Below are 25,909 nucleotides of genomic sequence, written 5' to 3'. Positions count from 1 at the left end.
CTCTGACTTATTTCACTTAGCATAATGCCCTCAGTGTCCATCCATGTTGTCGTAAATGGCAGGATTTCCTCCTTTTTGTGGCTGAATAATACTCCATTATGTATGTGTGTATATATACACACACATACATACATACCTCAACTTCTTTATCCATTCGTCTGTCAGTAGACACTTAGGTTGTTTCCATGTCTTGGCTATTATAAAGCATGCTGCTATGAACATGGGGGTGCAGGTATCACTTCGACATAGTGTTTTCATTTCCTTTGGATATATTCCCAGAAGTGGAATTGCTGGGTCATATGTTAGTTCTCTTTTTGATTTTTTGAGGATCCTCCATACTGTTTTCCATAGTGGCTGCACCAGTTTTTTATAATCCCATCAGTAATACACAAAGGTTCCCTTCTCTCCACATTCTCGCCAACATTTGTTATCTCTTGCCTTTTTGATGTTAGCCATTCTAACAGGTGTGAGGTGATATCTCATTGTAGTTTTGATTTGCATTTTCCTAGTGATTAGTGATATTGAGCATCTTTTCATGTACCTGTTGGTCATTCGTATATCTTCTTTGGAAAAAATGTCTATTCGGATCCTTTGTCCATTTTTAATTAGATTATTTGGATTTTTGCTATTGAGTTGTATGAGTTCTTTATGTATTTTGGATGTTAACCCCTTATCAGATATAGGATGTGCAAATACCATTTTTTCCCAATCCATAGGTTGTCGTTTCATTTTGTTAATGGTTTCTTTTGCTGTGCTCTTGGTGTAATTTTAGTGAAACTTGAATAGCTCAAAATTATAATTAATGACATTCATCTATAATTATAATTAGTAATTGGTTCAGGCCTGCTGTCCTGCTTTCATGATACCTGGTTTTTCTTTACAAAGCAGTTGGTAGGGGGTCGGTTTTTAGATGTGTGTGTATACATGATAGCTAAGTAGTGTATAGAAGTTATTCGATAAAAATTTCAAGTGGACCTTGTGTAGAATCAAGCTGGCTTTAGTCAACTTTACAGCTGCATGTTGGATCCTAATAGTCTATAGCCTAGAAGTCAAACTTACACGAAGACCTTTGTGATCGAATTTTTTCCCTGTATATTTTAGCCTCTTCTGCTACCTGTTCCCTATATGTACCCTCCATTCTAGCAATATCGCTCTTCCCTGGATGTGCCATTCTATTCTAGAGCTTCATGCCTTTGCCCAAGTAATTTCCTCTTCTCTGCCTGTCTACCTGTTAAATTATTATTATCCATCAAGACTCAGCTCAAGCATTTCCTTCTCTGAAGCCTTTCCTCTAGACACAAGTAGGTGTGTTCTCCTCTGTACACTTGTTGCTCTTCATACACACATCTATTGTAGTATTTAGTACGTTTTATTATATTCATTAACGGATTGTTCTACTTCATCAGAATGTGTGAGCACTTAAAAAAACTACAAATTTATTAAGTGCTGAAAATGAGATACCATTGTATTATGTAGAGGGGATGCAAAGATGAATAAGATAGGACTCATAAGGAGTTCATAGTCTTGAAGGGGGCCTGGCATATAAACAAATAATGACAATACTTTATGACAAATGCACTAAAGAGATGGATTGATGATAGATAGATAGATAGATAGATAGATAGATGAAGCACAGAGGTACCAATGAGGAAAAGAAGCAATGTCAGTTAATTTTCCAAATCTATCCTCTGACAGAGCATGTGACACTTGACTGGCTCCCAATAAATGAGTTAAATCAGTAAATAAATAACAGGGCTATTTGGGTACTTATAATATTTATCACAAACCTCCTATGTAACAGATATTATACTAGGTACTGGATATATAAAAATGGAAAAGATGTGGTCCTTTTTATGTACACATTTACAGTCTTATAGCTGAGATATTTAAAATAGAAAATGATAGTAACAGGACATGTATGCTACAGTAGGGGTAAGCAGTGATGGTAAATCTAATCAATGCTTTACATTCCTTATCTTACTTGACTTTTCAACAACATTTGACACACATGACAATTCTCTTCCTCTTGAAGTGCTCTTTTCTCTTAGGTCTCATGGAAACACACTCTCCTGATTTTCCTCCAGCTCATTCTTTTTCAGTTTCTTATTCCAGCAAAACCCTCCATAGACAGTAATAGTGATTCCCATAGCTTCTGTTGCCATTTATATGTAAGTGAATGTTCAGTTTACATTTCTGGCCAGACCTCTTAACTGGTTTCCACACCAGTTAGTATACCTGTGTTCCTACTGGACATTTCTACTTGAAATGTTTCTCAGGCTCCATAAGCTCAACATTTCCAATTGCATACCTGATCTTTCCCCCAAACCTTTCTTCTAGCTGTATATGGTGCCACATTTATATAGTTGCACAGGGCAAAAACCTGATTCATTCTTGATACCTCTTCATTTTCCTGACATCCACTTTACAAGTCCATCCAGTGTACCACATATATATTTCTCAAATATGGAAATGTTTTCATTTCCACTGTTACCATCCAAAGTTCAGACTACTCTAGCCATTCACCTGGACTATTAGAAAAGAAGGTAAAGGGTCTTACCTTATATTGACAATATAAACATTGTCAACTGCAGAATTAGGTAGTAACCTATTATATTTCCTTTCTTGTGTAATGTTTGTTTTTCCTGTGGTTCCTAATTGCCTTGCTTTTTCCTTATATTGTTGATATTTACCTTTATCATATCCTCATTAAAAAATTATTATATAGGTTTTCTATCAAACCTCCTTTAACCCAGGACCCTTTAGGAGTTCTTCTGTCTAGTCTCGATGAGTTTCTTCTTAGGTCTGCTGTATAGATATTTTCTTGGGATTCCTATCACGGCTTTCCTGGTTGTATTCATGATTTCCAGGATTCACTGTTTTCTCTTTTCCTCTTTCTTGATTTATTTCTTCATTTAGTCAAAACACATCTTTAGAAACTTTTAAGAAGAAGTATGTGGGACATACATTATATGAATTTTTTCATTCTAATAATGACTTAAGCTGGATAAAGTTGAAAGTTATTTTCTCTCAGTCCTTTGAAAATATTGTGTGCCCTTGCACAGACTGAGAAGATGTCTATCTGATTCTTGTTCCTTTGTAGATGATATGTTTTTACTTAATTGGGGTTCATCTTTGGAAATTTTAGGGTCTTTATCTCTGAAATTCCACTATGATGTTCTTAGGTGTGGATTTTTGTTTTTTCCTTCCCTGTGCTAGTACCAAAAGGGACTCAGTGGACCCTTTTGGCCTGCAGATTTGTGCCCTTCAGCTTTGAGGAATTCAGGGTTTTTTTGTTTCTTTTTTCTTTGATAGTTTTTTTCTGTTTTCTCAATTCTCTCTTTCTGAAGCTCCTGTTAGTCAGATATTATCTCCTAGGTTGAACCTCTAAATCTCTTACCTTTTCTTTCAAAATTTTTGTCTGCTTTTTTACTTTTGGGGTGCATTTCTTGACTTCCAACATTTCTATTGCAACTTTTTAGTTTGCAACCATATTTTTAATTTCCAAGAACTCTCTCTTCTCCTCTGATCACCCAAGAAACAAAAGCCCAGAGAGGAATATTTGTTCTTTACTGCTTCTCTGAGGCCTGCTTTTTGTGTTCTAGTTTCTTTTCTCAGGGTGAACTTTTCCCCTGAAGACTGATAGCAGGAATATCAATCGAACCCATTCTGGGCAGATCAAGCCTACACAAAAGGCCTTGATCTCACCCTATAGGATGGTAATGATTTCAATACAGCGTGGGGTAGAAAGATGCTTTATTTTACTACTCAGGTTGAGTGGAGGTAGGCACCTTGGCCGAGCTGAGCACTGACAATCCAACAGTGAGAAAGGAAATAGGAGAGCTGCTGTATTATAGTACAGTACAATGACTGATATTCATCATACTCAAACCGTTTTGAAAAGACTATTCATCGTTTACTGACAGATTAAACCCTTTGAAAAGCCACGAAGTACTAAATAAAATAAATAAATAAAACTCAACTCACCTGTTTGTCTTACATAATTTGAAATTGATATAGCTTTCCATTTGTAATGTTGCTTGGAAAAATTACCCCTTCATAAGCTATCACCCATTGCTAATCTGCATATGGTCTGATATATAGCATCATGCTGATCAACTCTAAATTTGGGCATGGTAGGAAATTTTAACAAATACTGACATCTAAACAATACAAAAATAGTTTTTGTTTTTATAAACGTCTATCTCTTCAGCATTCTAGAAGCATAAGCATCCAGATGAATGACGGCAAACCTTTTATATGAGTGTTTTGAGGTCATACAGATACAAACATAATACTAAAATCATTGTCTTACTTTGCTGTAATGTAAACAATGGATCACCAAGAATTTCGACAGTCTTAAACAGTCAACATTATTGGAAATAAGGGGGGCATATTAGTTTAATTAATTTTAATCCAGATCATTGAGACTTATAATAAAGCATATTGAACCTGAGTTGGCACCTAGTTGATGGTTAAAAAGGATCTCTTAACAGTAACTCCCTTTAGTGAAGAAATGCTGAGAGATGATTACCCTGCCATGTAAATCTAGATTTGAATATATTCCAACCTGAAAGGCATTAATAATACATGGCGTAACTGAGCAAAGAAGATCAAGCAAGTTAACAAATGTATTTCATTTGGGGTTCATGAAAAATTCTATTGTTATGAAATGTTTTTGTTGTAATAAATCGAATATAGAATTTTAAAAGAGAGATTCTTTTGTTAATTTCTTTTATTTTTCATGTACCTTGACTTTACATTGCTAAAGCCTATTCAAACTTTAAAATATATTTTATTTTCCACTGCTTCAGTGCACATTTTAGTATATACTGTCCAAATAACAATAAGGAAAAAATACTTAAAAGCTATGATTAAAAGTGAGATTTGTGAGAAAAGAGACTTATAAGGGTATGTTGATATTATACATCAACATATTTTATGAGAGGCAGGCAGTATTAGTATTTTCTCCTGAGGTCAGATTCCTTCAGAAAAAAATATTTATTATTTAAAAAAACTGATGACATGACAGGTCTGAACAAAACTTTCCCAACTAAAATGCATAAGTTTAGAGAAAACTTGTTTAGGAGGGCAGTGTTTCTCTTCAGATCATATTGATGAAAATAGAAATTGTGCTTCAAAGAAGATTTTAGACATAGCTTTCAGACATACGAAAGTGTTTTACTGTATTGTTTTTTCTATTCTTCTCCTTCCATTTTAGGAGAACCTCCAGAATTCCCCTTTACAAATTTGGACCAGTAGAAGCTGTCACTATTGGCTCTGTAGATTTGGCTTTACTCTTAACTTTCGCTTTTTGACAACAAAAATATCTCATGATCTTGATTCTAAGTTTATTTTTCCTACTTTGAAAGCATTTGGGGCTGAATTTCATACTCAAAAAGTGAAGATTTAGTAGCACTGGCTAGAGCTGTATACTGTGCAGGAAGATTCTGTGCAAACCTCTTTGCATAGTTCTGCCAAAGCACCTCCATGCTCACCTGCAGCATCCCTTATTACCCCATAACTGTGTCTTTTTGAGCACAGAAAACAAAAGATACTATTTGGCATGATTGGTGATACCTAAAATCACTGTAAGATTAGAATGAGATCCCAGTACCTATTTGTCCAGTGATCCAAAACAAAAAGTAGATTCATAGATGGTGAAAGGGAAAACCAGTGCTGCTATTTAAAAAGAAAAAGAAAAAGAAAAAACCTTTACTATATCTCAGATGTCAGTATTTATTCTGGACATTTTAAAAGGCTTTTCTTTATAGTGTTTTTAACAGCTGTTTGTATTAGCTCAGCTGCTACTTCAATGGTTTTCCCTTTCACTCTCCATGTATCTTTTTGAATGATTAATTAATATAAATATTTTTACTCTAAAAAGTGAAAGGTAAAAGCAGAGCTATAGCAGTTGAGTCAGTACTGACAACTACAAAACAAATGTTCCTGCAGGGGTCTGGAGGAACTTCTGATACTTTAGACAGTTATGAGTTGACTCTTTTTCTTTTCTTTTTAAAATTTTGGCCTCATAGATTTTAACATCAAATGGTTACCCAGGATTTCTTAAAAAGTGAAAACAGACATAAAATAGCAAGTCTTAATTGAAGCTTTTTAAGCGCATATACAAATACTTTGCTCAAAGACAGAAACGGTTTTACACCAGACTAGGAGTAGAAGATGTTTGTTTTAGTCATATGAGTAACTTTTCAAGTTGAAGGTGTTCTTGTTAAATTTATAGCTCAAAATATGGTTCCTTTGACCATATTTTGTTTCCAAAGACAGGTGGAAAAGATAGAATTTCAGCTTCATTAATACTGTTCTTCTTGTGTTAAAAAGTATTAGTAGCAGAATTGAAAGGAATTTAAAAGATCATCTAGAATACTCTTTTCAAACTATTGGTGAAAAATGTATAGTTTAGACTCAAATTATAGACTCAGAGAGCTTATTTGAGAGAAGCTGGTTCAGAATCCAAGGTGTTTGACTCTTAGTAAGATCACATTTCCTGTCTGATCACATTTGTCTACCCAAAGTGAAAGTTTATGGTTTTTTTCCTAACTATTCCTCCTGTCTTTACTAAGTGTGCTGAGTTAGTCTTTCCCAATAATAAAAGAGCTGAAGAGTTTATATCAACTGATATTATTCATTCATTTATCTTAGGAAGCTACTTGTGCCACAGAGGGTGAATTGTTATAGGGCTTTTTTCTGTGTATGCCCCCAAAGGAGCACAAGAGTGAAAGTACTTCTTTATAGGATTATTAGAATCTATGAGCACATTTCAGTCGGTCACCTAATGTTTTATTTTATCTAATTCCTGTGAAATACTTTTTTATATATAGCATGCAGTCAAATAGAGAGTCAGTTTTAAAATATATCCAATGTATATATTAAAATTTATATTCCAGTCCCTGTAGGCTGTAATACTACTCTGTTGGTAAATTTGAGACTGTTTGATAGTCCTGTATTAGTACTTTCTTAAGTCATGTGTGTATGTATGTAGATAAAGATACATATATATATATATATATGTATATGTATATACACACACAGATAACTTCTAAGTATTCATACTTACCATTTATCAAAGAGATAGTTACATATATGTGTTTATATATAATGTGCTTAATAAGTGTGTGCTGAATTAATAAATGAAGATCTTAAATGAGCTTAGTCCAGTTTAAAATAGTCATTAAGAAAAAGTTAGTCTTGCTCATATGTTCTTTAAGAATGTTTAATCACAGTTGCATCCAAACCAATCAATAAGTTTTATTCTTGACAGTAGGTTTGGAAGCCTGTTCAGTAGATGCCTTAGCAGTAAGAAGGGATATGTAACATTTATGCAGACATGAAAGATTTGTTATTACTGAAAAGTGGATGATGAAATATTTTTGTAGGTATCACATTAAAGATCAGGTATTACTACATATCACAAAGTATCAATAGTCTTTCATTATTTTAATATCTGTGTCTAAGTTATGAGTTTGTACAGCTGTGCCAGAATCTAAACCCAGAATCTACATTGTCTGAGACCTTAAACTTTTAGCCTGCACTGCACCTCCAGGTTAAGAGCTGTAGGGATGCTGTTAACAGCTATGGCCCTTCTGGCATATGTCATAGAAATGCACAGTCACACAGATGAAACAGCTGCCTGTCTGTAAGAGAAAAATACACCTATAACAATCCTTTAAAATTGGTATTCTTATCCCATTTTATAGTCATAGGAATTGAGGATTGTAATATAAATTCACTTGTTCTTTCAAAATAGGGTGATTATATAATAATGACAGTAACTCTAAACTTGTTGTTACCATTTATTCTTTTATATTCAATGCCTTTTATTATTGACACTGATATTCTGAAACAAAATAGCTCTTCTAAGTATAATATAGTTAATTTATGTGGGCTCTGCAGAATGTTATTTATGCTACATCAAGCTTCCTTAAATACCAAATTATAGAACACATATTCACAGAAGATAAATCTAGAATAGTGTAAAAATGAGAGCGATGCATTACAGACCATGGCTTAACCCAACAGTACCAAGTATTTCATTTTGGTCAGTTTGTCTGGCTAAATTCTACATAGATCTTAAGTTTAGAAAACTTTGCAAAATACATCACAATAAGCTTTATTTTTGCCCCCCAAATAATACCATTGCCCCAACATAATACCATTTGTTTTCCAAAGACTATATTTATTTTATATTTCTCATTGACGTAGTCAGACTGATTTGTGTTTTCCTTTCAGATAGAAGAGAAGCAGTTAGTTCTTGCGAACTCAGAACTAATGGAAGCACGGACGGAACGTGATCAGTTCAGTCAGGAATCTGGAAATCCGGACGATCAACTTCAAAAGCTCTTGGCAAGTTGATGCTCTGAAATATGAATGAGATTAATTCTGGGAATTTTTTACCACAATAGTTCACAAAACTAGTTTCATTTGTAAAATTATAACTTTTACAACATAGTTGTACATTGATACACAACACAATATCCTGGACACTATTCAAGTTTTACATATAAAATATAGTATTCTATACTTCAAGCAGAACTGTTAGGGCTTAAAAGTTAGGTGAAGCCGATCTTCAAACAGCCATAGTCTTTCAATTAGGTACTGTGTTCTGCTAAATTGAAATAATGTTGAGTTTTCATTTCAAAGCCAAACAACATCCAAAACACATACAAATTATGTATAAAGAAAATTTAAATGCAAGTTCAGTTAAAAAAATTTTTTTTAGAAGGAAAGAAAAGAGGATTCTGAGAGTAGTGAACCAGATTCTGCCCTCTGTTTAGGGGGTACTACAGGCTGAGAAGTTTAGGAAAGGAGATGTTAGTACCCCTTCGTGTGATATTTATTAGAGGTCCTATAGAATAAGGTTCTTTCTCCCCACCCAACTTTATTTCAGGCTACAGCTCCCTCTGCTGGTAGAGCGTCCTTCGCAGGCCGACAGGGGGCTTGAAGAGCGTGCGGTAAAGGGAGAGCTGGCAACTGGGAGAGAAGCTCTAAACCTTGGGATGCTCCTCACTTCTCTCCCTCCTATTGCGTGTATCCCAGTGTCCTCATATCTAATTTGAAAATATTGGAGGTTAAATGTCTGAACCGTCCTCATAACCATCCCCTCCTTTTCATTCTTGCTGCCACTACCCATTCATCCAAGCCCCTCATTATACCTGCAGCATGGCAGCATCTCCTTACTCGGTTCCTAAATCTAGTTTCTTCCCTCTTCCATCCAGCCTGTATTCATCTTTCTAAACTATAGCTCTGATTGTGTCTCTCTTCCACTCAGAAATGACTCTCCCCATAAAGCCAGACTCCCTGCCTTTCAAGACTGTTCATTATCTGGCCCCAGCTCACCTTTCCAGTCTTTTCTCTCCACATACACCCAGTGCTCCAAGCAAACCCCATGTGTGTCTTTCTAGTCCCCTCTTCCTAATCTCTGCATCTCCAAGCTGTTCTCAAGGTCCAGCTTAGATGCCTTCTTGAAGCATTCGATCTCCTTTTGGATCATTTCTCTCTGCTGTTCCTTAGCTCTGTCTCTTCAGTGAAAAGCCACTTCCAGTTATTTGTCCATGTATCTCTCTCTGGGTGAAAAGTTCTCTGAATATCTGTGTGTCTTTTTTTTCTCTTTCTCCGACTATGGAGTTTTTGCCAACAGTAAACACCCACTCTGTGTTTCTTGAGTAACTGCAGAGGGAGGTATTCTATTCACAACCCAATTGCCACTCCAATCCCAATACCAGACACTATTCTGCTATTTCTGAAGCAGTCAACCAAATTACTACTGCTGTTCCTTCAAGCTTTTCTTTATTACGGGAGTACACTTGATGTGAAGCATAATGGCTTTGTTAGAAAATTCAAAACTTAACAGGATGATTTGTAGTTTCCTCTTCATTATATACTATTTGGGATCTAGTCCACTGAGGTGTAATGCTAGAAATTACAAGTAAACCAAATGTTATTTTTCTAGGAAATATTGTGCTTTATCAAGCCATTAAAAGGGAATCAGATTCCAAAATCAAAGGCTTCTCAAATCACATAGCAACTCCAAAAATGATGTAAGGAAGGAAAATAAGAATTTTACTTTCATTATTTAATATAGGGAAAAAGCTTGTCTCCGTTTCTTGTATGCTGATCTGCATAAACGAGAGAAGGAGCTGAGTCTCAAGAACGAGCAGAATAAGTGTCTGTGGGACTGTCCCACAGGCAACAGCATCATCATCGACCACCTGTTGCAGGAGCTGGGCGACAGGAACATGGAGGTGCAGCGCCTGGAGGCCCTCCTCAAGGCCATGAAAAGCGAGTGTCAGGGCCAGAAGGAGTGGCAGGTCAGGCAGGGCTGGGCGGCTCCTCCTTGGTCTCCCCCAAAGTAGAGTTGTGGATTCTGTGAGCAACTTATAAGAACCTGTTGTTTATGTCTATATTTTTGACGACTTGTTAAATTTAAAATGTTAAGCTTTATCTCGTTTTTGTCCATTGTTGAGTAATGAAACTCCCATCCAGTTTGCCTTTTCATTTCCACCTAGAAATTGGTAACCTAATAATTGCTTATTTCAGAAAAGCATCAAACCATAGGGAGATCTGAGGAACAGCAGGGGTGAAGGTTTCCAACAGATGTTTTTTTGTTTTTGTTTTTCCCCCGGAATTAAGGGGCAGGTTGGAGGGAAATAGAAAGGGCAGTTTGTCTTCAATCCTACCACACGTTCCACTATTGCCAGTGTTATCCTAACTTAAATTGGTGTGGAAAACATCCTCAGAGGAAACTTGCCAAGCTCCTCCCAACGCTAGAAAACCATTCTAGAGGAGCATTATTATTAAATTAAGGCCTCTCCACCTTGGTCTAATTAACACATGTCAGTCTATGGTCTCTATGAGGTTCTGACAGCAGAACAATTTGAGACACTGTCAGATTCATGATTTCATGTTGTTGAGCTAACTTGTCATATCTCTTGAGACCTGTCTGCCTGCCTAAATTCATGAAATTCTTCTTTAACAATCAGATGGCAGCAATTCAGGGAAAGAATGAAAGTCTAGAAGAAGTGTCCTCCTTGACTGCTCAGCTTGAACCCACCAAAGACGTGCTCCACAAAGTAGTAGAAGAGTTGACAGCCAAGAAGTTGACCCTGGAGAGCTCCGAGAGGACTGTGTCGGACCTGACAACTTCACTCCAGGAGAAAGAGAGAGCCATCGAGGCCACCAACTCAGAGATCGTGGAGCTGGGCTCCTGGATGGACTTGAAGCTGCAGGAGCTGCAGCTTCTGAAGAATGAAGTAGTTCACCTCAGAAACGTGCAGGTAGAAAACGAGTACCTCAAGCTGCAGATGGCAGAGAAGGACGAAGTGAACAAGACCCTGCAGCAACAGATTGAAGACATGATGCAGCCGATGGACCAGGATGGACCGATGGCGGATGCTGTGCATGTAGAGAAAGCCCATCTGAAGAAAAAGCTCAATGATATGAGACTGGAGCTACAGGAAGTTAAGGTCTGTAGAGCGTTTTGGTGGTTTAGCTTCTGAAATATCTTTTTTCCCATGAGTAAGTATGACCTAACTGACTGGAAAGCGGTTCTGTAAGATGATTCTGGACACTCTGAAATTGTTTGAGCGTATTTGTGTCAGTGTGCATATATGTTTTTGTGAGAAAGTTTCTATACTTTTATCAGATTCCACAAGGAATGGCCCCAAAATGGTTCAGAACTGCTGACACGAAAGAGAAAAGTCAGAAAATCCAGCTTCTTCGTGAAGCCTTTCCTGATCCCACAGTTTGAAGAAGTATTCTGTCCCTCTTCAAACAGACCTAAATTTGAACCCCATCTCTCACCACTCAATAACTGTAAAACACTGGACTGTTTGCTGAATGTTGGCTTCTATGTCTGTAAACCACAAAGCAAACAAACAAAACAAAACCCCCAAAACCTATTGGGTTATTTGAGGCTTACATGAGAAAATATGTATCAAGGATTTATTTAGCTTGGTTCCTGGCCTGTGGAAGATGTTTAGAAAATATTAGTTCTCTTCCCCAATTCCGTTCTCCTTCTGAACCTTTCATACTGCATTGGTACTTGTTATAGCCTGGATCACGTTCTGTATTGCACTGTGTGTGTGTGTGTGTGTGTGTGTGTATAAATAGCAGTGTCTCCTCTTCCCTATAAGACTGCAGACTTCTTCAAGCAGGGTACACATCTTATTAATCTTTGTACCCCTGCCCCAGGACTTTGTGCCTTGCACCCAGCAGGTGCTCAGTAAATATTTATCACAATTTAAAATTACCAAACAAATATATATATATATATATATATATATATATTTTTTTTTTTTGCGGTATGCGGGCCTCTCACTGTTGTGGCCTCTCCCGTTGCGGAGCACAGGCTCCGGACGTGCAGGCTCAGTGGCTATGGCTCATGGGCCTAGCCACTCCGTGGCATGTGGGATCTTCCTGGACCGGGGCATGAACCCATGTCCCCTGCTGAACACATTTTTTAAAATTTGATTTCCTAAGCTTTATGTTACCTGTATCTGCCACGGTAAGTAGTAGGAGACAAGTCATGTACAATTAATTTTTTTCTTTTAGTTTTACTGAGATATAATTGATACAATACTGTATAAGTTTAAGGTATACAGCATAATGGCTTGATTTACATATATTGTGCAATGATTACCACAGTAGGTTAACCTCCATCATCTCATATAGATACAAAAAAAATTAAATAAAACAATGTTTCTTTCCTTATGATGAGAACTTTTAGGATCTACTCTCTTAGCAACTTTCAAATATACCATACAGCAGTATTAATTATAGTCATTACGCTGTACATTACATCACTAGTGTAGTTATTTCTGTTATATCTGGAACGTTGTACCTTTTGGCCACCTGATCCAATTTCCCCTCCCCATCCTTTCCCTGCCTCTGCTAATCACAAATCTTTTTCTTAATATTTATTTTCTTTTTAAAAAATAATTTCTTTATTTGTTTACATTTTTGGCTGCATTGGGTCTTGTTGCTGCGCACGGACTTTCTCTAGTTGCGGTGAGTGGGGGCTGCTCTTCCTTGCAGCGCGTGGGCTTCTCATTGCAGTGGCTTCTCTTGTTGCGGAGCACAGGCTCTAGGCACGTGGGCTTCAGTAGTTGTGGCTCACAGGCGCTAGAACACAGGCTCAGCAGTTGTGGTCCACGGGCTCAGTTACTCCGTGGCATGTGGGATCCTCCTGGACCAGGGCTCGAACCCGTGTCCCCTGTATTGGCAGGTGAATTCTTAACCACTGTGCCACCAGGGAAGTCCTGATAATCACAAATCTTGATTAAACTTTAGATGCCCTAGTTTCCTCATTCTAAAAATTGGGCCGATGGATTATTACCTATCCTATGGAGATATACAAGTTCATTGCATAAAGACCTAGAATTTTCTAGTGCTTAAGTTTTACTTGATTATATCATACATTTTTTTAACAGACAAACTTACCATGAAAGAGACTTTTAAAGGCTTCTCAGTGGCCAACCCTTACAGTGAAAACTTTAGAATAGGTTTGCAGGACATGTTAGAGGAGAAAAGATGATTATTCCACCTTCTTGTGAAAGAAAAGAGATGGATTTCTAGTATTGTTAAGAGTACAAAGAAATGGAAGAATCTGTTGTGTTTCATACTCTGTAAATTAAATCAATTTTACGTTCACAAAAACATTATGAGGTATGTACATTGTTGTCCCATTTTGCAGATGAGAAAACTGAGAAATGGAGACATTAAATAGCTTGCCTGAGAACAACACTACCTCGGGATTTGGTCCTTGGCAGTATACTAGTAAATACTACAGTGCAGTCGTTCTCAACCACCTGAGAACTAGAAGTTCTCAGTCACCTGGACTGAAAACCAGAATCACCTGGAGGACTTGTTAAAACACAGACTGCTGGGCGCCAGCCCCAGGGTTTCTGATTCAGTAGGTCTGGGACGGGGCCTGAAATTTAGTGTTTCTAAACAAATTTCCATCTGATGCTGGTCTAGAGAGCACAGGTCAAGTTCTGATATTAGAGTATCCCAGAGCAGTGTGGATTACTGTGACTAAAGTGGCCAATGAAGCCTTCCTAGAGAAGTGGGGACTTGAAATGGTAAAAACTAGGCAAAGAGGAGGAAAGGAGACATTCCTAGCAAGGGGAAGTAGCTCAGTCTATAACTTATCCTACAGGTGGTGTGGGAGCTGTTAAAAGTTTTGGGTAGAGAAGAGAAGGTGACATGAAAAAGGCAATGTTGGGGGTAGGTTAATCTGACAAAGTTTGGATAAAGAATTTAAAGATAGATTAGACAGGGTAGAAACTAATTTTTAATTCCCAAATACGGAACTGGAGCGGCTTCAGGGAAAGATTTCCTAGTTGAAAAGAGCTTCACACAGATGCATAGGATGTAAGTTAAAAACTTGAGCTTTTATGCTACATCCACTTCCCTCCACAATCCAGCGAGGACGAAAGGAGGGGAATCCTAGCCCTGGAAGGTATGGTTTCTCTCACCTCTTTAGGCTGGGTCCTGCGCACACTGACAGCAAAGGAGCAGGGTAAGCTCTCTTCTAGCAACTGCAGGTCCTCACAGCTAGATCCTTTCTTCCAAGGCTGAAAAAGGACCAAACGTCCATCAGCTGACCCCACCAGTTGGGACAGAAGTAGCATATGCCCAGTACATGTTGTGATGCCGCAGGCTGTCCCAGCAAAACCCTCCCCCTCCGTCACCCCATGAGTCCAGCTGGATCTAGGGTGACAGTTACCGTGAGTGGCTAGGCAATCTGGGATCAGATGGCCTTGTTTAGGGCCTTTACTGCCCAAGCCTGTCACAGGTGGGAGGGAGACAAGCTCGTAGCTCTCCACTGATCCTTTCTGCAACAGCTAAAAGCTTGTCATGTGTTACATTTCAAATATAGCATTGGTCTATACATTTAAACTGCATTAGCTAGTATTATATTTAAGGCCAGCAGGCCTTAATTTGAGGGGACAATCTGATGACAAATAAGTAAGTTTCTTTTCAAATGGTGTTTGCTCAGAGGAATCTAGGCCGGCTCTGTCCACTAGAAATGCAATGTGAGCCACATATATAATTTAAAATTTTTTAGTAGACACGTATAAAGAAACTGGTGAAATGAATAACATTTTATTTTACTCATCCAAAATAGGGTGATATTTTTATGTTGTAATCAATATCACAAATTGAGATATTTTAATTTATTTTAATATAGAGTCTGAACTCTGGTGTTTGAAATCTCCACTTAGATTAACCACACTTCAAGTGCTCAACAGTCCCATGTAGCTAGTGGCTATTGTACTAGACAGTGCACACCTAGGTCTGGGAAGAGAGGGGTTCATCCTGGGAAGGCTTACCAACGTAAATAGAGACCAGTTTTGAGCCAGTTGTAGGAATCCACATGAGAGGGATGAGAATCCACAGTGGAGGTTGGGGAAGATTTAGTTGATTATAAGGGGTCCGGGGAAAGGGAAAGACATAGGAGACTTTGAGGTTTCAAAGGCACTTAGATGTCTGAGGGACTTAGAATATGGTAGCACCCCTAACAGAAGAATTGGGAAGAAACTCGAGAGGAAAAGCCCTGTGAGGAAGGAGTGGTTTGGTCAGAGTCTGCAGCAGGATGCCAAGCTGGGAATTCCTGGCAGTTGGTTGGAAATGCAAAATGAGAGTTTCCAAATTCATATTCCCTGATCACTTCAAGGACCAGATCCAGCCCACCTCACTGGCTTGTTCTAGCAGGTGCCTTCTCATAGGTCTCCCACTTCCACTCCTCCCTTTGTCCCCAGCACTGTTTATGCTTCACACAGGAGCCAGAGTTTTATTTTTAAAACATTATGCTGTATCACTCCCATGTTCCAAACTGTCCAGTGGCTCCTTTCTCAGAAGGAGCTCTCAGTCACGTCCTTACATTGCCTCTAAGGCCCATCTTGCCCAGGGCTCCCTCTGACTCACCTCCCACCACTTCCACCCACGCTCACTCCAGTGTAGAGGACACAAAATCCTTTTCCTTCTGTCCTTCTAAATTCTCTGGGGCCCTGACCGATTAACAAGAGAAAGACCAACACAAGTTTATTAACATGTATGTTTCATATATGCATGGGAGAGACCCAGGGAAATGAGTAATTCAGAGAGGTGGCTTAGAATTCAGGCTTAAGTACCATCTTCAGCTAAAACAAAGAACAGTGTACGGGAGGTATGTCATGGGAAGTAGACCACGAAAACTACGGTACACAAGGATGAGGTCTGTTACGTAGATTTAAGTTGGTGCCTCCCCAGTTGCTAAGATTCTCTCATGATTTAGTCTTCCTCCAGTTCAGAGAGCGAGACACCCTTACAAATGGAGATTTCCTTTATAAATGTAAATTTCCCTTAAAGGTTAACCTCTACTGTTTTCAGAGCTTCTTCTGCGTTTGTTGTTTCTCAAAATAATCCTATGCCAACGAGGCAGATTTGGGGGTGGCCTATTCTGGTCTCCTCCACCAGCCATTCTGACAGCCTTGCTGTTCCTTGAACACATCACCCGTGCCTGGAGCTGTCCCCAGCCTGCCACATGCTTGCTTTTTTACCTCTTTGAGGTTTCTGCTCATCAGAGAAGTCTTTCCTGACCAACTGTGGCAGAGTCCCCAAGACCACTCACAGTGTGATCATTTACTAGGAGGACTCACAGTACTCAGCAGATAGTCGTGCTCATGGATAGGATCTATTACAGTGAAAGGATCGAAAACAAAATCAGCAAAGGGAAAAAGCACACAGAGGAAACCAGGCCCAAGCTTCCAAAAGTCCTCTCCGGCAGTCACGCAGGATATGCTTAATTCCCCCAGCAACAAGTTGTGACAACATGTGTCACATGTTGCCAACCAGAGAAGGTCATTAGAGACTCAGTATGCAGGGGGTTTTATACTGGGGGCTGGTCATTTAGGTACTCCTTACTGGACAGGTGAATACAGTCTTTCGAAAGGAAAACAGGTGTTCAGCATAAATCGTTTTGTTTGCAGAACAGTTTAGGCAGAGTGGGCCACTTTGATCAGTTAGACTGGTGGGAACCCTCTCAAACTCCAAGTCTCCAGAACAGCCAACAGCCAACCTGCCTAGCAGGCTTTCATCAGGGTAGCAGTCAGGCTCTCTTCCACATACCAACTTAGCTCACGTAGCAGCCCCCTCCCTGTGTTCGTTCTCTACCCTCTCACCTTTTTAATTCTTTTTTGTCCTTATTATTATCTGGCTCTTAAATATTTGTTTCACCTGTCTCCTCTCACTGGAATGTAAAGCCCCACGAGGGCGAGGACACTTTGATTACTGCTATACATGGCCAGGGCAGGGGAAGCCTCGCAGGTGAGGTGTTTTGGGAGTAAAACAAGGAGGTGCTCACCTAGGGCCTCCCCTACCTCCCCTGCTATGCTATCCCCAACAGATAAAGTGGGGCCTGGCACAAAGTAGGTGCTGGTGCTCAATATCTTGTTTTGAATGAATGAATACAAAGAATAGGAATAATGAAGGGTTGCGGTCAGTGATACTGAGAATTAACATCTAAGGTTAAAAGGAAGTAAAATATTCCTTTTGTTTTCCAGCTTACTATTGCTGCTTTGTATTTTATTTTTTTAATTTCTTACTCTGTCCTTTGTGTTTATCCCTGTATTTAGATTTTGAATTATAAAAAAGTTGCAGAGATACGGGAGCTTGAAGCCAGAGTGTGTGACCTGGAGCTGGAAAAGATGAAGCTGGTGAATGCAGGCTCTGAGTGGCTCTGTGCAGTGAAGGACCTCAAACAAGAAAGAGTTCATTTATTAAGTGAGGTGAAAGCTAGTAGTGAGTTAAACAATCTTACAGGTATGTTACTCCAATTCAAATTCTGCTAAAAAATAGGAGTGCTATCAGTGAAGTTCAATGAAGATCCCAGGACTATGTGAAAGAATGGTTCCTCATCCCAGTTACAAGCATGGATAATTATGCTGTCCCAGTGGACACCTGAAATCCTGATACTTCTCCCACAGCTTGCACTTATTAACCATTAACTTTAGTCAATCTTCAGTGTCCATGAAATTCTTTACTGAGTTTCCAAGAAAAGGGTGAGGGAAGTGGAAACCTTGAGTCCTTTGAGTCAGATAGCCTGATTAGATGTTTAATAAGGAAGCAACCCATGTAAACAGACATATGCAAATTTCTTGAAACAGAAAAATCCAAGGCCTTAAATTTTAAAATGAAACACTCCTAGTTCACCAATAGTATGGTATAGGTATTATCTACTTCTCATACACACACACGCACACGCACACACACATGCACACGCATACACCTGTGATTCCTGAACATTTACTATGCCAGATGCTGAGACAGGCCCTAGAAACAACAGTGAGGCTCCTGGCTAGTTGAGAACCAGACCCGTATAGAACAGGTTACAGTACAGTGGGTGAGGCACAGTGGACGTGTGCCGGCTGCACATGTGGGAAAGGGTAGAGAATCAGCCTCCTGTAGGAGGTGACATCTGTACTGGGATTGATGGAGGAAAAGGAATTTGGCAGGTGAAAAAGAGGTAGAAGGGCAATCCAGGCAGAGAGAACATTATGGGCAGAAGCATGAAGGCATAAAATAACATAATGGGACCTCAGAAGTATTTATGGAAGTAAAAATACAAAGGAATGAGGACTAAGAAATGAGGCAGACAATGTGGAGCCAGCAAAAGATACTAAGTAAGAGATTGTGGTCATGAAATTTACATGTTAGAAGGACATTGTCAGCAGGTAAAGAGAGAAAGGCAAGCCTAAAGGAACAGAGGCCAACCAGTTAAGGAGGGTTTTGCTGTAGTCCCAGGGAAAGGTGATGAGAACTTGAACTGAGGCAGTGGCAGTGAGAAGGAGAGGAGAGGGAAGAATTAAGAATATTTTTGGAGATTGGAGGGACTGTGTATGTGTTTCAGGTTTTATATTTGCAGTATTGGGAGAACAATGATACCAACAGCTGAGAGAAGGAAACCAGGAGGGGTTGGCTTGCGGGCAGGAGGGTGAGACGCAGTCAGTGTGATACCCTTGGTCTGGGGGCACCAGGACATCCACATGGAAGTGTCTGGTTAGACAGAGTTAGATCTCAGCAGAGAGGTCTTGGCTCTGTTTGTTCCCTTTATATGTAAATATATCTATCATATATAAATAGATAAATATAAATAAATAGTTGAGTGTGTGTGTGTGTGTGTGTGTATTCTTATGTATGAGCAATGAATGCCGGGTATTTTGATAGTTACTGGAGATAAAAAATCAGATAAGACACATGGCGGCCTCAGGTTACTTACCATGTGGTGGACATTTCATCTACCTACAGCTGGTGGTTAAATCTGTTGTGGTAGATATGATTATCCAAGAAGGTTTAAGATGAAATAGATGTGAGCCAATTATACTGGCTTGGAAAAAGCAGTAAATAATAAGTGGGTAAAGGAGGAAGATCCACCCAAGCAGATTAAAAAGAGTCAGATGCCTGGAAATGTGTATGTACATCTAATTTCTGTAACAAATGATGTAACTAAATGGAATCTCTTTCAACTCTAAAATTCTGTGATCATTATTTACAAATAAAATATACTTTATAACAATGGAGTAGAAAAAATTAATCAACTATTATTGATTATCACATTGTACAGAGGACTATGAAGTCTTAAAAAGGAATTTTCAAAACAAATGTGAAGAAATGGAAACTACTACAAATAAGCTGAAAATGCAAGTAAAATCTTCACACTCTGAGCTAGAACAAATAAGAAATACAGTAAAGCCAATGGAAGGATCTGATGGTCATGGTATGCTTTAGTAGATTTTTTCCTTTTGTTTTTAGTTCCCTTGGTCTAGATTTATTTATTTATTTATTTATTTATTTATTTATTTTTTTTTGCGGTAGGCGGGCCTCTCACTGTTGTGGCCTCTCCCCTTGCAGAGCACAGGCTCCGGATGCGCAGGCTCAGCAGCCATGGCTCACGGGCCTAGCCGCTCTGCGGCATGTGGGATCTTCCCAGACCGGGGCACGAACCCGTGTCCCCTGCATCGGCAGGCGGACTCTCAACCACTGCGCCACCAGGGAAGCCCTAGATTTATTAAAACACAAACCTAGATACATTGCCTTTCACCTCTTCACAGGGCAGCATGATGTGAGAGACATACAACAATAGGTAAATAGGTATCACTGATGGGTGTTATATAGCAGTAGTTCTCAGGCTTTTTTTTTTTTTTTTGAGGGAAATTGCCATTTACTTAATTTAATCTTTAAGTATCTGAATCTTTCTTTTTCTGTAGCTATTTCAATAATTTCTAACAGACCTCAATGTCCATAAATGCCAGTTAATTGTTTTTAAGGAAGTGTTGATATAAATACAGGCTACCAATAATTTTCATTCAACACCTTATTTTTCACACGTTTATTATCTACATAAACTGTGTATCTGTGGCTAATTGTCAGTTCCCAATTCCTTCTCTGAGATGAAGATGGGAGAGAGCCCTGGGAATTGAACTGCTAGGATGGGGGGTCCCTTCAACCACTTACCTGTTCCCTTTTCACCTTGCTGCCCATATTAATTCAGAGAGAGAAGGTTAGTTGCTGTTTCATATTATTCATACCATTGTTTGTATGGCTATATTAGCTGACTGTAAGAATAAATATTTAACTAAAGGCTACATTTTTTCTAGTTCTCAGTATTTTTTCATGTCAAAAGATTTATGTTTGTGCTTACTTCAACAGCACATACACCAAAATTGGAAAGATACTGAAGGAGATTCCCATGGCCCCTGCACAAAGATGGCACGCAAATTCTTGATGCATCCATATTTTGTGCGGTTCTTGGAGATTCAGCTCTTTCTTCGCTGGTTAACACCAAGAAAATGGTGGGGCTTGGAGAGACCACTCCAGAGGCCCACCTGGGGTCTGTTCCCTCGTCCCCTCCACCAGACAGAGTCTCATCCTCAGTGTGTGCCAGGCCTCGCCACAACTGCCCCAGTCACATTACCATTGTTAAATTAACTAGGTAATCCTGTATCTGCTCTCGAATGCCTATTTTCATTGATTAAGATCACATTAAAACAAAAAATTTATTAAGAAAATTACCTTTGAAGGCCAACCATGATCCATTTAATCAGATCAAAATTCTTCAAAGTGGTGAGCAAATGATGCCAACAAATCAGTGTACTGTGCCTGTATTAACCCTGTCTTTGACAGTTTAGCTATAAGAACTATATCTTGTTAGGAAGAAGTCACACCTTTCATCCTCCAATAGTTTGTTTTTAAAGAATGGCACATTTTCCTTTTCTCGTTAACCTCTAAGCTCTAGCTGGACCTAACTCAAAGCAGTGGCATTTTCAAACCTCTTTTCTCAGCTGACTCCAAGAAACAACATAAGGTCTCTGACTTTGAATTTCCAAACAAGGATGAGCTTTATTTATCTTTTCAGTGGCCTGCCATATCTTAAGTATTCAATGCCTACTACCTGTCTAGAACATTCTCATCCTGTCATCAGTTTTAGTAAAATAATCACATATATGCTTGTATTGCCAGTTTGACTTCTGAAACAGCAGTGAGTTCCAAGCACATGATGATAACCATGAGATTGGAAATTGAATCATTTGTGATATCACTGGGATCTTTTAAAAGATCACTAATAGTAGATGTCTTGCATGGTATTTTATATATCAGTTTCTAGAAAAATTGTTTTAGTAAAAATACTATATACATTTTTCATTTTATGACTGTATATATTTTGTGTGTATATATTTCCTATATGTATAAGTATGAACTTGGTCAGCATTATTTATTACTGTTGGAGATACAGCAAATTATGATGGCCAATGAAATTAATTCTAGCAAGGAATCACAAAACATCATCATTTATATACATTTCTGAGCTCAAAACCTCTGAGTAATTGCTGAAAATTGTTATATCCTAATAATGTGAAACCTGAAGACATTTTCTGTGAACACTTCCTTGAAACTGTCCAGGTGCCTTAGAGGAATCTTACCTGTCACCTTCTCATAATGTTTGACCATCAAATTATAGTCACCTCTCAAAATTTAGAAACTTTAGAAACTAAGATACAGTTTAGTTCTTTTTTTTCCAGGTATGAAAGTGGCAATGGGGATGCAAAAACAAATTACGGCTAGAAGAGGTCAGATAGATGCCCTTCAGAGCAAGACACAAGTTTTAGAAGAGGCCATGGTAAATAGAAAGAAGGTAAGTCTCTGTCCTTGGAATGGGGGAAGCCAATATGTTCACTCATTAGTAAACTACAACACAGAAGAAGATGTAGCAGAGATACAAAATACAATGGAAGAAAGACAAGAGTTTATTTCTGACAGAGAGAATGAGGAGAAAGTTCCTGAAGGAACATTTGAGCAGGACCTTGAAAGAGCTAGTATTTTTTTTTGTAACTACTCTGGAATGAATTTTATTTTATTTTATTATTCTTTTCCTTCGTCCTCTTTTATTATTATTTTTGCATGTATCTATTTTTTTTAAATAAATAAATTTATTTATTTATTTATTTTTGGCTGCGTTGGTTCTTCATTGCTGCGCACGGGCTTTCTCTAGCTGTGGCGAGCAGGGGCTACTCTTTGTTGTGGTACACGGGCTTCTCACTGAGGTGGCTTTTCCCGTTGTGGAGCACAGGCTTAGCTTCCTGTTGTGGGCTCCAGGCTTGTTGGCTTCAGTAGTTGCAACGGACTTAGTTGCTCCGCGGCATGTGGGATCTTCCCAGACCAGGGCTCAAACACATGTCCCCTTCATTGGCAGGCGGATTCTTAACCACTGTGCCACCAGGGAAGTCCCCATGTATCTGTTCTTTTTCAAATTCTTTTCCTATTTTGTTTGTTACAGAATATTGAACAGAGTTCCCTGTGCTATACAATAGGTCCTTGTTGGTTATTTATTGTACTTTAAATACAGCAGTGTGTATATGTCAATCCCAAACTCCCAATCTATCCCTCCCCACGACCCTTCTCCCCAGTTAACCCTAAGTTCGTTCTCTAAGTCTGTGAGTCTGTTTCTGTTTTGTAAATAAGTTCATTTGTATCATTTTCTTTAGATTTTGCATATAAGCAATATCATACGATATTTGTCTTTCTCTGTCTGACTTGCTTCACTTAGTATGATAATCTCCAGGTCCATCCATGTTGCTGCAAATGACATTATTTCATTCTTTTTTATGGCTGAGTAATATTCCATCGTATAGATGTACCACCTCTTCTTTATCCATTCATCTGTCGATAGACGTTTAGATTGCTTCCATGTCCTGGCTATTAGTAACAGTGCTGCAGTGAACATTGGGGCGCATGTATCCTTTTGAACAATGATTTTCTTCGGATATATGCCCAGGAGCGGGATTGCTGGATCATATGGTAGCTCTATTTTCAGTTTTTTAAGGAACCTCCATACTGTTCTCCATAGTGGCTGCACCAATTTACATTCCCACCAAGAGTATAGGAGGGTTCTGTTTTCTCCACACCCTCTGCAGCATTTTATTGTTTGTAGATTTTTTGATGGTGGCCATTCTGACTGGTGTGGGATGATATCTCACTGTAGTTTTGATTTTTATTTCTCTAATAATTACTGATGTTGAACATCTTTTCATGTGCCTCTTGGCCATCTGTATGTCCTCTCTGGAGAAATGTCTATTTAGGTCTTCTGTCCATTTTTTGATTGGGTTGTTTGTTTTTATGATATTAAGCCACATGAGCTGTTTGTAAATTTTGGAGACTAATCCTCTGTCAGTCACATCATTTGCAATATTTTCTCCCATTCTGTGGGTTGTTTTGTTGTTTTGTTTGTGGTTTCCTTTGCTGTGCAAAAGTTTTTGAGTCTAGTTAGGTCGCATTTGTTTATTTTTGTTTTTATTTCCATTACTCTGGGAGATGGATCGAAAAAGATATTGCTGCAATTTATGTCAGAGTGTTCTTCCTATGTTTTCCTCTAAGAGTTTTATAGTGTCCGGTCTTACATTTAGGTCTTTAATCCATTTTGAGTTTATTTTTGTGTATAGTGTTAAAGAATGTTCTAATTTCATTTTTTTTTACATGTAGCTGTCCAAGAGCTAATATTTTAACTGCAAGAAGTAGGCAAAAGGATATTCATGGTAGAGAGACGGAATGGTTACAAACAAAGCATATTCAGTTCTGCTCTAATGCAACATATGTGTTACGGAAATCACCACGCTATGCAAAACTGTGCAATAAAAACCACCATGGGGCTTATCAGAACAGTGGGATTAGGAGCACCACACTAACGAAGTTCATCAGTGACAAAAGAAAAACAGGAACCTAATGAAAGTGGTAGCACAGTTTTCCACATGTTAAATGGTTAAGAGATACATAAATACTACAATTAGGATGGGCCTTTATCTTAAAAACAGACCTGAAGTTTGCTTGTGCATTGAGGAATTGCAGCATGGGAGTTGTTAAGAAGGGGTAGAAGGTGGGTTTCCTGTAACACAGGATGTGCATGGACATAGCTCAAAACCCAGGGTAAACTGAGGGAGCCGATAGTTGTTGGAAGGGTGTGTATGTATTGCTTTTTGTGTATTTCTGTGCAGCTCTGTTTAGCTGGGTGCTGTTTTCTGCATTGACCCCGTATTTCTCACAAATGAAACTGTGCATAAGTAAATGTGAAATTTGTGTTATACTCAAATGTTCCCTGATAACATCAATCACTTTGGAACAAATTTACACTTGTAGAAGAAGAGTTATAACAGAACTGACTGTAATGGAGATGAGAAGGTAAACAGCATAAGCAGAAAATAAGGGCAACTAAAATAATTGCTTTCCCCGTACCGAAAATGCTGAAATATTTTTTTTAGAATGAGGCTAAATATTAACAAATATGTACATACATTTGAGCGTATCCCTCATCATATGGACTTATTTATTTCCTGTGCTTTTGTTCTTTCCCACTTTTTTCTCCCCTCCATTTCTTTTTTTTTTTTTTTTTTTTTTTTTTACTTTTTATTTTATATTGGAGTATAGCCGATTAACAATGTTGTGATAGTTTCAGATGCACAGCAAAGGGACTCGGCTATACATATGCATGTACCCATTCTCCCCCAAACTCCCCTCCCATCCAGGCTGCCACATAACATTGAGCAGAGTCCCCTGTGCTATATAGTAGGTCCACTGGTTATCCATTTTTTTTTAAGTTTATTTATTTATTTTTTTAATTAGTTTCTGCTTTATAACAAAGTGAATCAGTCATACATATACATCTGTTCCCACATCCCTTCCCTCATGCATCTCCCTCCCTCCCACCCTCCCCATCCCACCCCTCCAGGCGGTCACAAAGCACCGAGCTGATCTCCCTGTGCTCTGCGGCTGCTTCCCACTATCTATCTACCTTACGTTTGGTAGTGTATACACGTCCATGCCTCTCTTTCGCCTTGTCACAGCCCACCCTTCCCCCTCCCCATATCCTCAAGTCCATTCTCAAGTAGGTCTGCGTCTTCATTCCCGTTTTGCCCCTAGGTTCTTCATGACATTTTTTTTTAAATTCCGTATATATGTGTTAGCATACGGTATTTGTCTTTCTCTTTCTGACTAACTTCACTCGGTATGACAGACTCTAGGTCTATCCACCTCATTACAAATAGCTCAGTTTCGTTTCTTTTTATGGCTGAGTAATATTCCATTGTATATATGTGCCACATCTTCTTTATCCATTCATCCGATGATGGACACTTAGGTTGTTTCCAGCTCCGGGCTATTGTGAATAGAGCTGCAATGAACATTTTGGTATATGTCTCTTTTTGAATTATGGTTTTCTCAGGGTATATGCCCAGTAGTGGGATTGCTGGGTCATATGGTAGTTCTATTTGTAGTTTTTTAAGGAACCTCCATACCGTTCTCCATAGTGGCTGTACCAATTCACATTCCCACCAGCAGTGCAAGAGTGTTCCCTTTTCTCCACACCCTC

The 25,909-nt window shown here is 38.7% G+C and overlaps 1 protein-coding gene across 1 annotated transcript in view; it reads left to right on the top strand.

Annotated features, from left to right (window-relative positions):
- Positions 1-220: 220 nt before the first annotated feature.
- The window catches only part of CCDC158 (coiled-coil domain containing 158), a gene marked incomplete at both ends in the record, with an annotated part of 73,869 nt that continues 48,180 nt past the window's right edge, over positions 221-25,909 (top strand). The window contains 7 exon segments of the mRNA XM_081257954.1: positions 221-232; positions 8,245-8,362; positions 10,105-10,322; positions 10,995-11,477; positions 17,631-17,817; positions 19,619-19,771; positions 22,074-22,186. Coding sequence (XP_081114080.1) covers positions 221-232; positions 8,245-8,362; positions 10,105-10,322; positions 10,995-11,477; positions 17,631-17,817; positions 19,619-19,771; positions 22,074-22,186 — 1,284 coding nt within the window.

The sequence above is a fragment of the Mesoplodon bidens genome, assembly GCF_964165515.1.
Source record: "Mesoplodon bidens genome assembly, chromosome: 1".
NCBI classification, from domain to species: Eukaryota; Metazoa; Chordata; class Mammalia; order Artiodactyla; family Ziphiidae; genus Mesoplodon; species Mesoplodon bidens.
The sequence above is the reverse complement of the archived record's forward strand: the minus strand, read 5'-3'. Positions and strand labels throughout refer to the sequence as shown.